Raw genomic sequence first — 14,956 nt, forward strand, 5'->3', positions numbered from 1 at the left:
CCTTCTCGTTTGACCGAAATGGCGGATAAGTCAAGGTATAAACTTAAAGTTTTATAAGTCTTATATTTATTGATAGGCGTCCGAAGACTTTGTTTATGATTGTACTTAACAGAAAACATTTTGTTTAATTTTGTCGCTGATAACGAATGTAGTTCAGTTGTGTTTGTTTGTGTATTGAAAGTTAGGCTAATTGAAAAACTTAACTTTGAGGTATTTAAATTCTAAAAACGGATTTGCGTAAACCCTTTGTAAAGAGTAAGTCAGAGACTGTTAGAGAAACCAACCGGAGTATCACCTTGTCTGGTGTAAATGTTCTCGTGGTTGTGGTATGTTATGTATCAATGTCATACCATAGCGCACGATAAATCAGCTGATTTTATCCAAGGCCTATTTTCATTTTCTAACTGTAAATAATATTGATTTTGAACAGTAACTGGATGCCATTTAGCGTGTCATTTAAAGACACAGAATAACAAAAGAAAACACCAATTATTCTTTCTTGACAAAATGATCTTTATATTCCTGTCTTAGCTTGTGCTTGAATGGCAGTTGGGAATGGTGAATCAAAATTACTGTGAGGTTTCAGTATCCTATGTTTGTAAGAACTTATACAAGAGGATCACATTGTCTGGCTTGGTGTCTTGTCTGAATGCATGTCATCTTGCAGCAATGGCTTGGACCATTGTTCATGCCTTCAGTTACATAGTGACTTGATTATTTACAAGACACCAAGATGTACCTGTACTAGTATTGTTGACTGCGGAATATAACCATATTCCTAACACACTCTCACTCTCTACATTTCTATCAATTTGCCAATTTATGTCAAATGGAAATTTTAAGAAATTTGATTCCATGTACGCAGCCACTTAAAACCTTTCAATCCAGCAGTGACAACGAAAGTTATTTGTAGTAGCAACTGACAAGGTATCTTGTATCAAGGACCGGTATATAGGATCAGTACATAAACATGACCCTCATGCAGCTATATTGTGCTTGTTGTTTTCCTGCCTATTGCTCGGCATTAAACAAGGACTGGTCGTCTCAGCATCACTATACTGTGTATGAGTAGGGTATTCATGTTATGCTATGGCATGGTATGCACAAATGTTGTGATTGGATGCAGAAAAAGAATATGCTGCGATAAATTGCACAATAAATCATCAATCATGACCACTGTCGACGTGATCATTGTTTTTTTCCAAGCTCTAAAGTAATTATCAAAATCCACATTACACAATACCATTTCATTTTTTTACAGGACCCTAATATTGCCTGCAAGGACCCTTAAAATTAATTATTGTGGGTCCCTCATTTTCATAAGTCAGGTAAAACCCTGCTGCATGTGTCATGAAATTAGATTTGTATCAAGCATGGGGTTTGAGCAATGTTATCTTTTATTAGTTTATTCTTTTTACTGTGATCAGCACTACATGCTTTGGCTTTCATATATGCCCTGTTAATGTAGATTTTCTGCATTGTCAATGTCTCTTAAAGCTGAATGTTTTTAGTGAAGAATCATTTTACATATGTGTGAAAATATTCACAGTACACGTATTTGGATGTGATGCATATCCTGGCTTCAATGCTAATGATAACTGAACTGAAGACCGCAATATGTCCTTACATTGTGAGTGAACATATTCATCTTCAGCTCCATACCCTTGACACAACATGCATAATGTTGGCCATTCTATAGGTTATTGAGTAGGTTATTCTGTACCTAGGTCATTGTTGATTTAGGAAATGAAATCAAAGTAAACATATGAAATGTTAACACTACAGAGCAACTTTACTGAAGTCGAATATTGTCAAGATGACATAATCTTATCAATTAGTGACATCAGGAGCAATGGATGACATCATTCTTAACATTGAATCAGTGAGAATGATGTCATTATGATCACATGCTTCAACTGACCAATCAACACTAAGTATCACCAAATTCCCACTTGCATATATTGCAAAGTTATTACAATTTCAGCATGAGTCCAACCCTTATAGGTTATCTCATATTACCACTTTTTGTTATTGTCTGACCAATCATATGTTTTGCTTCCAGAAGTGGTCCTCCTGAGTATGTGGTAGTACGAGAGATCTACGAACATGAGGACGCACAGGAGGAATTTGAGCTGGAGCTGGAGAAAGCCCTGGATGCTAATGCCAAGATTATCATCATAGAGCCTTCCAAACTCGGGGATGAAACAGCTCATTGGATCAGTGTAGGCAACTGTCTGCACAAAACATCAGTCCTGACTGGACTTGGTGCTCTAATATCAGGAGGCTGCTGGCCCAAGAGAGGCCTGCTGTTTCTGCCGCTCGGTTCCATGAGTGTATTGTGTGCAGGAGTATATGCCATCTCCTGGCAGTTTGATCCATGTTGTAAATATCAAGTCGAACACAATAAGAACCGGATTAAGAAAATCCCAGTGCACACATTGACTACTACCACACCTGTGGTGTTAGTTAGGCGAGACGACAAACGGCGCAAACTTCTTCACAATACTGTGTCCCTTTGTGCAGGTGCTTTCTGTGCATGGAAGATATATCAGTGGTATATAGAATAGTGGTTATGTATGCAATGCCTATGATGTCAGACTACGTGGCAGTTATCAATGAGAAATATCCTGCAACTTGTGCCTGGATGACTGAATAAGACAGTGTATGGACAAATTTCAAGGGTGATGATGTGTGCAGTGTTTCGTCTGTGATGACGCCTATTTGTACAAAGTTGTCTCTTCAAGATCCACATAGATGCCGAATCAGAAAGTTGCACCCTTTTACCCTCGAGTGAAATGTTGAGAGCCATGTGGTTCATGAACTTAATTCCACATAATCAAAACGTTATTTTTGGGGACCTTTGACATAGTGTAATACTTATATGGATTTGGAAAAAGCTATTATATTTGAGTATTTTCAGATAATGAAGACTACTTGTTGCCATAATTCAGGGAATGAATTATTCACATGTTTATTGACCAGTTATTAAAATGTGTTTAATTGTAGCGTTTTGTGCTGTGTTTACACATGACACCAGTATTAAGAGGTTGTCTTATGATTACTTTGTTTACTTCTACAAGGAGTTTGTAAATGTCATGTTTGTGCATCAAAGGGACACAGGGAGTCTCTCTCATGCAGAGTTACATCCCTTATGCCTGGATCCTAGAAAATCCTTAATTGCCAGCCCGTACTCATACTCATGGATGTCATTGTGGTAAACTAGAACCTGCATGAGCTTTCCTCCTAAATGAAACTGGCACTTCGTAATATAACTGAAATATTGTTTTAAGTGGTGTCGGGTGCAAAACAGCACTCACCCACACAGTCATAGCTTCAGACCATATATGTACATGCTATATTCACACTCTGTTAAAGGGGAAGTGTACACGCAAAAATCACTTTCTTTCTTTTTCTAAACAAAACGCAATTTTAGAATTAGTTAGTATCTGTGTTTGAAAATATACACTCATTTTGTTTCACAGTGAAAGTAGGAAGCTCACAATAGTGTGAAAATGATATGCCGTTATGAAGCCTTCGTTTTACGAGCGAAATAGGCCTGAGTTATCCCCCTTAGATTATGACGTAATTGGTGCCAATTCAACTGGGTCCCTGTCTATTCTCAACGCAAAAGATATCAACGACCAGTTTGCGGTAAAACAACATGGTCTACGACACACTCCGGTGCAGTGGTGACTCAGCATAACACAATTCTGGCTGGCATCTGAGACGCTAGAATCACAAAACTGTACCTACACCACGTGAAGCGGCTCTAACAAAGCATGATGACGTCATAATGTTTATCAATTGGCACCAATGACGTCATATTGCAAGGGGCATAAGCCATGGTGTTTTTGTTATGGAAATAGAACACTTGGTAAAAGTGAAAAATATAAATCGTTTTAATGCAAAAAATATGTTAATTAAATTTGATGTTTTTATATTTTTGTCTATGACACTTCTATGTCAACACTTTTAATGTGGAAAAAGTACAAGAAAAATTGGTTCATTTCCGTGTGAACTTGCCCTTTAAACAAGGGGAGTGAGCAATGCAGTCACAGGGTACTGCCAAGTGTTGGGAATATGGTTGGGAATCATGATTGATGATTGGATCATCCCAACCAATCAATCATAAAAAAGAACCGTTACCATTATTCTGCTATTTTTCAGTGGTAAGTGCAGACAAGATCCACGCCTAACAAAAACAAACACAAATACTTACTTCAGCACTTTCTCATTGTCTCACTCCCAAGTAGTACGTAGTGAATAAACCAAAACCAATAAACCAAAACTATTTCCAGGTTTTGAAAAAGCGTCGCAATATTGTGTGTAATCTTTTTTTCAAAGATTAGATCAGCATAGAACTTGAGATAGGTGGCAATTTTGTTTGTGTTTTTTTTAATTATGAAATATTGCTTTCAATTGCTTGGTTGTGTGGATGTTCGGATCAATCTCTGATTATTTCAGTTAATCAGAACAGCACTGGTACTGCGGCTACTGCTGTGTCTGGTGTGTCTGGTGACCTGGCTGAGCAAGGATGAGTTTGAACCCAAATGAAATGGCTTGAGTTTCAGCGTTGTCCCGGTTTGTCTCAGTGTTTCCAGACATATTGACCAGTAGCTATTTTAATACGGCCGAGATGACCCGACACTAAAGTATTTTTCAATGAAATTTCCAGTCCATGTATGTTTTACAGGTCAAGAACTGGTAAATACCAAGTCTTTTATAGGCATTTAGCAAATAGGAAGAACAAGAACATGATGAAGACAGTATTATATTTAAATGGATAACTTCTTCTGTTTGTATTGATGTTCGGGGCAACTTCTTGCCTCTTCATCAGGTGAATACTGAGTAGGTGTATGTTGTGTTAATACCAGTAAATCGAAACACTTCTTCAGCATCCCTATTGTTTCAATTTTGATTACGGACAAAACAGTTTTTTAGAGAGCACATGCAGGCAGTAAAGTGTGTGAGCTATGGCTTCAAACAGTATTTTAGTGTGACAGCTTCATTTCTGGAGGACGGCCAGTAGAGAAGCAGATTGTGGATGTTTTCCAGTAAATGCTGACAAACCAGGAATCATAATCAGGGCAAATCTGGGATTTGAAACCAAGACCAGCAGTTCCTAAAATGTTCGAGGTGGTAGGGTAGTGTTTGCTCATCACTCCGAAGGACCGGGTTTGATTCCCCACATGGGTAAAATGTATAAGGCCCATTTCTGGTGTACCCCACAGTTATATTGCTGGAATAGTGCTAAAAGCGGCGTAAAATCATACTCACTCTCTCTTAAAATGTTCAGGCTGGGGGATGCAACGCTGCACAGCAAGTCCCCACACCTTACAGGCAGCCATCAAGTGGTAATTTCAAAAACGTCTTTGGTGTTGGCATTATGTAACGAAAACCCATTGCACAGGCTTTTAGCCTTTTAGTATGGCTTGATGACTATCTTTAAATCACTAGCCACACCCTGTGCCATGTCACTTTAAAGAGGCATGATACTGGATACATGGACCCTTCTCACTACATGAACTTGCTAACTTGGATGTTTCAAAATGACAATACAGTTTCTACAATTTCCAATATGATAAATGACAAGTTGATTTGTAGCAGAAAATAATGTGATTACTTAAGTAATCAGTCCTGCCTGTGTGAGTTCCAGGACAGGTTCCAAACAGCCCTGTTATTCTTAAGGGAGATCCAGTCCAGAGCTAGACACTGTAGTTAATACTCTGTGTGAAACTGTGCACTAGCCCTTAGACAAAGTCGGACTTAAAACAAATTTACTGGGACTACCAACTGAACCTAGTTCCCCCTAACCTTTTTCACCGAGAAGGGCTGGTTGCAATGTGCGACAGGGCCAATTCCAATCTCATAAAAATCATTTAGCTACTGCTAAACAAAGATCTGAGGACATCCCATTACGGGTCATGTCAGACCGACCTTGCGCAAACTTTGATCGACCAATGGAATGACTGACAAGAAGTCGACACTAGCCAATCAGAAGGCAGCTTACTCATGCTTTACGGCACTAATTTCAAATCGGCGACTACGCTTGAAACATATTTTGACAAATTCTCGATTAAAATTTTTAAACCTGAACAAAAGAACATTCTGGAATGGCAAATATATGGTCTAGATTGTATGGATTCAGTCATTAACCCCGTAACTATCGTTCGGAATACCCCGTGTAAAATGTTTTCTAGGATGCATGATTAGAAATCACATTCTGACTGTCACTTTCATGATCTGGTAAGTGACGCTGTGATTGGTCAGATGAAAGGTCGTTCTGACGTGACCCCTAATGGGATGTCCTCAGATCTTTGTTTAACGGTAGCAAGAACTACGATCTGATTTTAATGAGATTGGGCCAATTCAGCTGTCTACCAAAAAGTGCTCTTAAAATTCTTGTCAATCTTGACAGGTTGCATTTGTTTTTGCTTTGGGTATTTTGTTTTTCTTAACACCGCACTTATCAATATTCCAGCTATATGACAGCGATCTGTAAATAATTGAGTCTGGCCCAGACGATCCACTGATTGACATCATGAGCATCGATCCACACATTTGGGATACAATGACATGCGTCTACCAAGTCAGCCATACTGAATACGTCAGTCGCCTCTTAAAGACAAGAATGGGTTGCTGAAGACCTATTCTAACCCAGAACTTCATGGGTCCAGGTTGCAGTGATCTGTCAGTACCGATAGAGAACCTATGAAGTTTTTGGTCCAAAACTTTATATATCATCCATGACAGTCCCTGTATATGTTGCATTTATTATTGAATCATTAGTTCATCAATGTCTCAATGTACAACCCAGTTAGGGACTTGGGGTAAGAATAGGTCCCAAGCAGCCTAGTGCTTGTGAGATTGTTTATTTCTTGTTTAATGCTGCAAATAATCAAGTCTGGACCTATTAAAATCCAATCTTTGTGCTCGCTACGATTACACAAAGATACCTTGGTTATCAGGAGCGAGAACAAGGTTCTGATTTTAATGAGATTGGTCTGGACCAAACTAAGTGACATGAAAGCCATGTTGAGACGCTCATTTGTACCCATTACTGTCATTTTGACCGCCTTCGTAGACTGGTGGATGGAGCACCTGCCCGAAGAGCAGAAGGTCAGGGGTTTGACCACATCATACCAAGAGACATTAAAAGATGGTACCCTGCCTGGCGCTCAGGTTTAAGGGGCTAAAATAAGGACTGGTCAGCCCGGGGTCAGTATACTGGGTCTGAGTGGGGTATTTATGTTAAACTGCGGCATGGTATCTCAGTGGGCTAGCTCTCTAAAATCGGCCTTAATCCAGACTAGGACAAGCACGCACACACACACGCACACATGCACAATGCTGTATAAGTGCAATAATCTTGAATGTGATGTTAAACTCCATTTCTGTTAAACTCCATTTCCTGCACCTGTTAGCAAAAATACACACCATAGGGGTTCAATGACACGTCAAAGAGTCTGACCACCCAATCCACTTGGTCGCCTCTCACAGGGTGCAAGACATTAAGAGATAACATTTCAAGTGTCATTTTCAAGGCTTTTTTAGTTGAGTTCAGTCTGTCAATACTTTTCAAAGTCCAGCATACTGTATATGAGTCGTAAGACCACACAACATATTATTAAGACCTAATCACAGATTTTCAAACAAGATTGATTTTCACAACCAACAAATGAAACAAATTAAATCTGTCATGAATTCTTCAAGGTGTTTGGCAAAGTGTCAAATCTATCACTGTGATAAATCACACTTAAACATCCTTGGTATGTAACTATTAGTTTTGTGCATTTTAATACTTTTATGAACATGTTTATGTCATTTTGTACAATTTCAAGGCTTTTGAAGCTATTCTGGTGATTTTAAAGGCTTTTTAAGGTTGACACTAAAAATCAAGGCTTTTCAAGAGGGACCATAAAATTCAAGGCCTTTACAAGCCTGTACAAATCTTGCTAATCGTATAGGGTTGTCAGGCTCTGTGTTGGTTGATTGAGCTGTTACAGACCACATGATACAGGCAGGATCTTGCCCACTGGGGCATAAAACAACATTCACTCTCAATGTTTAATTTGATATGAAGAAGTATGTGTCCTGTGGTAGAATCTGTGGTGGTTGCTTGGTTGCCAATCCAAGATAGATTTTTTCAGATACCTGCTCTAATAAATTCAAAATCATGTATGTATAGAAATATATACAACTCAGTTGTTTATAGAGATACTGAGATGATTCAGTAGAAACTGTCTTAACCAGACCCTGTTAATACAGCACCAAATTTACAATCCTGTACTTACTATGTTAATACATCAAGTGAAATTAAATCCAAAACTTCCTTCACTCAAGATTCTGGGCTGCACTTGCTGGACAAAGGATACTCCCAAGTCCGGATTAGCTTTCTACACAATCATTGCACTTTCAGGTCTGGAAAGCCCTCCTGGTCTTCAAACAATGATTACAATGTTGATTGTTGCTGAGAATAGGCACAGCTCAGCCATAACAGTTTTGATGACACAATGTACACATACCTACCATTATGCCCAAAGTTCATCATGATTTGACTATAGGGAACATATGAGGGGCTTTCAATCAGTTTTGCAACTTCAATATAAGACCAAGTCGCAGAATATCTTTTGCACTTTTATTTTTCAATATAATCTCCATTCACCTCAATACACTTATTCCATGTATTGGTCAAAAAACACTATTGGTGGTTTGGAACAGAAACAATAAAATTAAAAACATATTATTCTTTAAGTATTGTCTTCTCAGGTGAATTTTGTCTTTCAAAAAGACAAGTCAAAGTGGCACTCGCTTTTATGTAAGCCTTTGAATTTCTAAAACTAAAATTTGACTTGAAAAAGATTTCCTAAAGTTTGAGAGCAGTGGGAATGTAAACCAAGTAATAGGAAAACAGCTTGACATCGAATTATCCATAGGGCCATTGAAATACAATTTTATACCTGCATATTATAGGTATCGTTACAAGCACTGTTCATCCTCATGCTGTTAGCAATCCCCACCTGCACACTACATCACAAAAAATGATTGCAAAAGAAGTTGTTCATTTCAAAGATGAAATAAAGCAAGTTTTCTGTAGATAGATTTAGATGTCACTGGGTGAAAATCTCAACACCGTAACAATTTCCCACTTGACCTGTACATCAGTAGTTTGTTTGCAGAAATGTATTTTAAAATATTTGATTTCCTTTTCAAGACTATTCACAAGTAGATTACCTTTCTTCAAATGTAAAATGCTAAAAAAATGTACTTTCAAGTTAATATTTGTTTGTTTATAAGCAAATATTTTCTGGATTTACTAAAAACATGGCTGTCCCTCAGCTGGACCAGAATAAAAAATAATACCTAATCTATATCTAAATATTCTAAAAATGTAACAAATTTTGTTTTTCACACTCTCAAATGAACATTAATTACATGTATCCTATCATTATTATCTAAAACCTAATTGAAAAAAAATAAATTAGGAAAAAAAAGATGTCCCTCAAAAGGCACCCAACTCCGTTACAACGTACCAATACTAAAAAAATAATTGTGCTATGGGAGATAACTCTCATACGCTTCCGCTTTTGGCAACATGTGTATGAAGTTCATCTGCTGGTGATAGATAGATGCCACATTTATGTACAATGTTCAAGCCAATGACATCAAGATATGTCTGTTAAGTACAGTATGTTTTCTGAGCCTCAACTCTGTTACACTGTCTATAGATCTATATCTCATTCTAATTTCCTTCACTTTTCCAAGAGAAATTGGTTAGCAAGACCATGTTAGCAGTGAGTATTTTAATTTCCATAAAAAGCAACGCATGCTGGGATATGAGCCATTTATAGTAAGGTTTCTCAACTCCGTTACACTCAACTCTGTAATGCTGTACAGCGTAACGGAGAGGAAAAAATTGTGCATCTGCACAATTTTGATAGTTATTGTCAGTACATAGCTTTGTTCTTCACGAATATTTTATTTTATTTTAACCCTATACCTGACAAATAATTTTCCCACAGTCTGTAGTAAGAACTTTTTTTTTAAATAGTCACTCAGACTGCTCTGATGTTTCGGATGAACAAGATGTTAGGACCTGTGCAAAATGTGGATTTGATACTATTGATAGCGCTCTTTCAGACAGTGGACTATTTATTGAAGACAGAACTGTTGTCTTTTACATTGATGGGAGTGCCTGGCTATGGTGTTTTGGCTGCAGAAAGCAATTTCATTATGCATGTACAAGCAACATATTTTCTGACAGTGTTGATGATATGATTGATCTGAAATTTGATCTTGAAGTTTTATAATATATTATAGTGATCTAAAATGGCATTTTAAGCAACTTTGTGCTTATTTATTTCAACGTCTATACAAAGGGTTGAACATTAGTAATTTAGTAGACCCACTTTTGTATGCCATTACTGCAGTAACTGGCTCATAAACCATGAGTACCAAAGTCCTGACAAGTAACACAACACAGTGCATGTATTTTCACATTTCATCTCAAAAGGGATGAAAAGGTTGTTATGTTATGCTAGAGAGCAATAACAAAATATATGAGTTACAACTCCGTTACAACAAACTCAACTCGGTTACGTCAGGATTTTTTTAATAGATGACTTCTTTTGACAACTGACGAAAAACTTTGTTGTTTTTATGAGTTTTAACTTTAGATTAGGATTAATGATAATATATGTTGTGACAAAAGATGAAACATACTATATTTTGGATACCGTCTTTCATGTAAATGACTTTGTTGTCTAGGCAAACTTTTGAAATATGGAGCGAGCACTTACAAATGTCCAATCATACATTTTATTTAGCCAGTTTGCATTTGTTTAACACTGAATTGTATTCACACTTTATGTTAATTGCTGAATACGATTTTATATTTCAAAGCAACCTAGCGCTATTAAAATTACTTTCCATTTTGTGATCCGTAACGGAGTTGAATGTCCTAGCAGATTAGGCTAATTCATTAATTATTTTCTAATTAATTAAACTCATCACTGCACTGCATTGAACTAGAAAGTACTTCTCAAGTATCATATTCTCTAATATCAAGAGAAAAATTATATTAGGGACACTTTTATTTTTGCAAGTTGATATCAGAAAATTTGTCAGTTTTGAGATTTTTACCCCACTATGAGAATAAGAATCATTCACCTTTCAAAAGAACCATATTCATTTTCCATTTCAGGTGGCCATTTCAAGTCTATTCTAAACAAACGTAAGAAAAAGCAGGCCTTATCAGCATGATCAGTGCAGTCAATAAGAACAGCAGGGGTCATTGGCCAGCATTGATGAGTCCCCTGTCCAATGGAAATGGATTCTTCCGCTGCATGCAGAACGCCTTCTGTCCCAAAGCACGGTGTTCATATCAATTTCTGTTTGTTCAGCAGCTGGTCTATGTGATGCAGGCTAGAAGGAAGGAAATTTCCCCAACCATCGCAAGGATCTCTTTTATTTGTACTATGGGGGGCACAGGTGGCCCAGTCGTCAAAGGTGCCGCGAATCGCTGTGCAGAGTTGCATCACTTGGGCACGCCAGAAACCTATGATTGGGGGATCGAATATAACTGGAATACTGTTAAAAGCGGCGTTAAACCCAACTCACTTACACTATTTGTACTATGAAATGCAAGACTGAAATACTACAGGCCTGTTCTGTAATTAGCGCTGTGTGTGAAACGAAGCCATTGTGTGTGTGAGTAGTTACACTGATATACATCTACAATTTGACTTGGCACACAAACCAAACGGAATTTGAACAACTTGAATTAAAATTGCTAGAACTGCTGAATTTATTAAGGTGCATTGTGATCACTGATGTCTCAAGACTTCTCAAACATGTGATGTGGGTGACTTCTTTTTCGAAAAAAAAATCCAGTCAAAAAGGATTTTCATTATCACAACAAACAACAAACCTGAAAGATGGTAGCTATATATTCATGATCAAATATAAAATATGAACCATATCATAAAAAGTATGTAATGAATAGTTGATAAATCTGGTGAAGATCTGAAATTATATAATAAAAAAAAGAACAGGGATTGCAGAGAACAGTCACTGTCCTTTAGCAAAAGGGGTGCACGGGTGTCCCAGTTATCTAAGGCGCCGCGATTCGCTGTGCAGAGTTGCGTCCCTTGGGCTTGCCAGAAACCTATGATTGTGGGTTCGAATCCCGGTTCGCCCCGATTATGTTTCTAGGTTTGTCAGCACCATACCCTTGCTCGTGGGTTTCATTGAAGTGGTAAATGTCTGAGACCTGCATCACTTCAGGCTTTCCTTCCACATTAAGCTGACACGCCGTGATATAACTGGAATAATGTTAAAAGAGGCGTTAAACACAACTCACTCACTCACTTTAGCAAAAGAGCATGATGCTATGGCGACACTTTCCATATTTTAGTCGATGGCTCAAGAGAAATAAATGTTTGGTAATGACCATCAATACAGTGCACCATAGCTCAGTTAGCTGTTATTTGTTCCCACTAAATGAACGGACCCACCAACGTTATGTGAAATAAAACAAAAACTCCAATCCACACAAAAGAATTTTATTTTGACCTACCCAAGCTTACATCCGAAAAGTATAAAAACCGACAAGTGTCGCCTACGTGAGCAATCTCAATTTCCTGATTTACAAGTAGTATCATGTCAACAAGATGAATAAAACTGTAACCATTCATGTCTCATTCAATATATCTAAAACAAGTACATATTACATACCGGTGTAGGTACATACTAAAATAGGGGTCTATAAATAACCATTATATCTTTGTAAATACTACAAACAATTTCATATCAGCAAAAAAAAACCATTCCATAAGAAGGCATGTAAGTTAAAAAATGTTAACGAAACACTCATGGCAATGTTAAACTGTCAATAGGAATTTACGGATATTATCAAGTTATCTGTTCCAGTGACTTTTGTGCGACAATGATACAACATAACTGTGCAAAACTTGGGTGAATGAACTGACTTCCTTTCATACATTCTGTAAACCCTGACATTATCTTATTGAATCATTTCAACACTTCTCTCATACATCTAGGGCCTCATACTTCTTCCATGTATTCACGCATTAGACACTATGAATCCTACTGTGAAGTCCATCCTTGAATATCCAGGGTATTGCATCACTATTTTGTAGAATGGATGCACAATTTTTCCTTTGATGTCAGCTATACAATAACTCCCGACACATTATCAAGGACTAGAGCCTCTGATACCCTGTTTAGGAGGTGGAGATACCATTAAACAAGTAGCTCATGTGTACAATTATTTATCAATACATACACACATCAGGCCAAAAACAATGTCTCAAGTTTCAAGCTATGTAACATAACCGTTATTGTTTCCATTTCAAGTTGGTAGTACACATTAATGCAATATCTGCATCTCTGTTAAAAGAATAATAATTGAGGCTGGCGTTTGAAAATGAAAAAACATTTTGTCATGTATCTTGTCTGCACGTCAAATGGATGGATCATAATGGGAGTTACGAACACACCTCATTTATCCAGTGTATCGTATATCCATTCCATAATAATATATACCCATTCACCACAATGTCTTTTTAATAACTAGACATCCAATCAAGTTTGAAACAAGTGACAATATCCCCAGTCCTCCGCTTGACTTCAGCGAGCCGTCTCAAATACAAATCTTCTTGTGTAAGGACTTACCTCCCATATTTAATAGTACCCAGAAAAACATCTTTTAAAGTTTAAAATTCATAAATAAGTCTTCTGATTCAGTTAAAATACCATACTGATAGACTGCTTAGAAAAGCCACCATTTTTAATGTTGATGTATCATTCTGAGAAGGCATTTGATTGGTTGTTGATGAGCAAGAGAAATTCTGTGCAAAATTACTGATAAGAGAGAGATGGAGCTGATGATATCACTTCTATCACAAAGCTATGGTGGTGAATGGATTCAGGTATTTATCACAACAGAATGGAGATGTATTACCCTTGATAACTGAGGATGAATGTTAGGTTGAACTGGTGCACGTTTTATATAGCTAAATCGCATCCTGTATTCACAGTCTCACAATGTAATGGATATCATTACGAATAAAGCTTGTTGCAGCTCTCACTCTAACCAGCAGCACCTTGCCATCAGCCAATAAAATCACAAACAATCATTAGTAAATTCATCCCTTCCTTCATACAGAATAATCTACACACAATGACCATAAAGTGACACGGATATCAATCTCATTAAAATCAGATCTTAGTTTTTGCTACCGCTAAACAAAGATCTGAGGACGTCCCATTACGGGTCACGTCAGACCGACCTTGTGCGAACTTTGACCAACCAATGGAATGACCAATCAGAAGGCAGCTTTCTCGTGCTTTACAGCACTAATTTCAAATTGGCGACTAATCTTCGAAACATATTTTGACAAATTCTTGATTATAAATTTGAAACCTGAACAAAAGAACATTCTGGAATGGCTAACAGATGGTCTAGATTGTATTAATTCAGTCGTTAAACCCGTAGTTATCGTTCGGAGTTGAAGTTTTCGGGGTTGCATGATTAGAAATCACATTCCGACTGTCACTTTCATAATCTGGTAAGCGTTGCTCTGATTGGTCGGATGAAAGGTCGTTCTGACATGACCCCTAATGGGATGTCCTCAGATCTTTGTTCAGAGGTAGCAAGAACTAAGGTCTGATTTTAATGAGATTGCACGGATATGAAGTTAACACTTGTGAACGTGAAAACTACCTACGGCCACAGCAAAGCTCCATGACAAAATAAAAAACTACTAAATCATCCCTGAACATAATCTGAACTCTACATCACACATTGTTCAATAGGCACATATTTAAACATACAGAAATCATTTGAATGGTGTTTCCTTGGCACATTATATAAGAAATATAACAAAGAATTATCACGCCATCATGAACTAAAAATTAGGACCAACAAAGTGTA

General features: G+C 37.4%; 1 protein-coding gene across 2 annotated transcripts; it reads left to right on the top strand.

The window, feature by feature from the left end:
• Positions 1-3,005, top strand: LOC124144540 (transmembrane protein 11, mitochondrial-like). 2 transcript variants are annotated; one of them, XM_046513988.1, is made up of 2 exons: positions 1-35; positions 2,063-3,005. In XM_046513988.1, the coding sequence occupies exons 1-2, from the start codon at positions 19-21 to the stop codon at positions 2,565-2,567; spliced, it is 522 nt and encodes a 173-aa protein (XP_046369944.1). In that variant the 5' UTR covers positions 1-18; the 3' UTR covers positions 2,568-3,005. The 2 variants fall into 2 exon arrangements, with proteins under 2 accessions (XP_046369944.1, XP_046369945.1); XM_046513989.1 differs by having other exon boundaries at positions 14-35; positions 2,066-3,005.
• The last annotated feature ends 11,951 nt before the right edge of the window (positions 3,006-14,956 follow it).

Source organism: Haliotis rufescens, unplaced genomic scaffold (genome assembly GCF_023055435.1).
Source record: "Haliotis rufescens isolate VD_foot unplaced genomic scaffold, xgHalRufe1.0.p SCAF_11, whole genome shotgun sequence".
Taxonomy (NCBI): domain Eukaryota; kingdom Metazoa; phylum Mollusca; class Gastropoda; order Lepetellida; family Haliotidae; genus Haliotis; species Haliotis rufescens.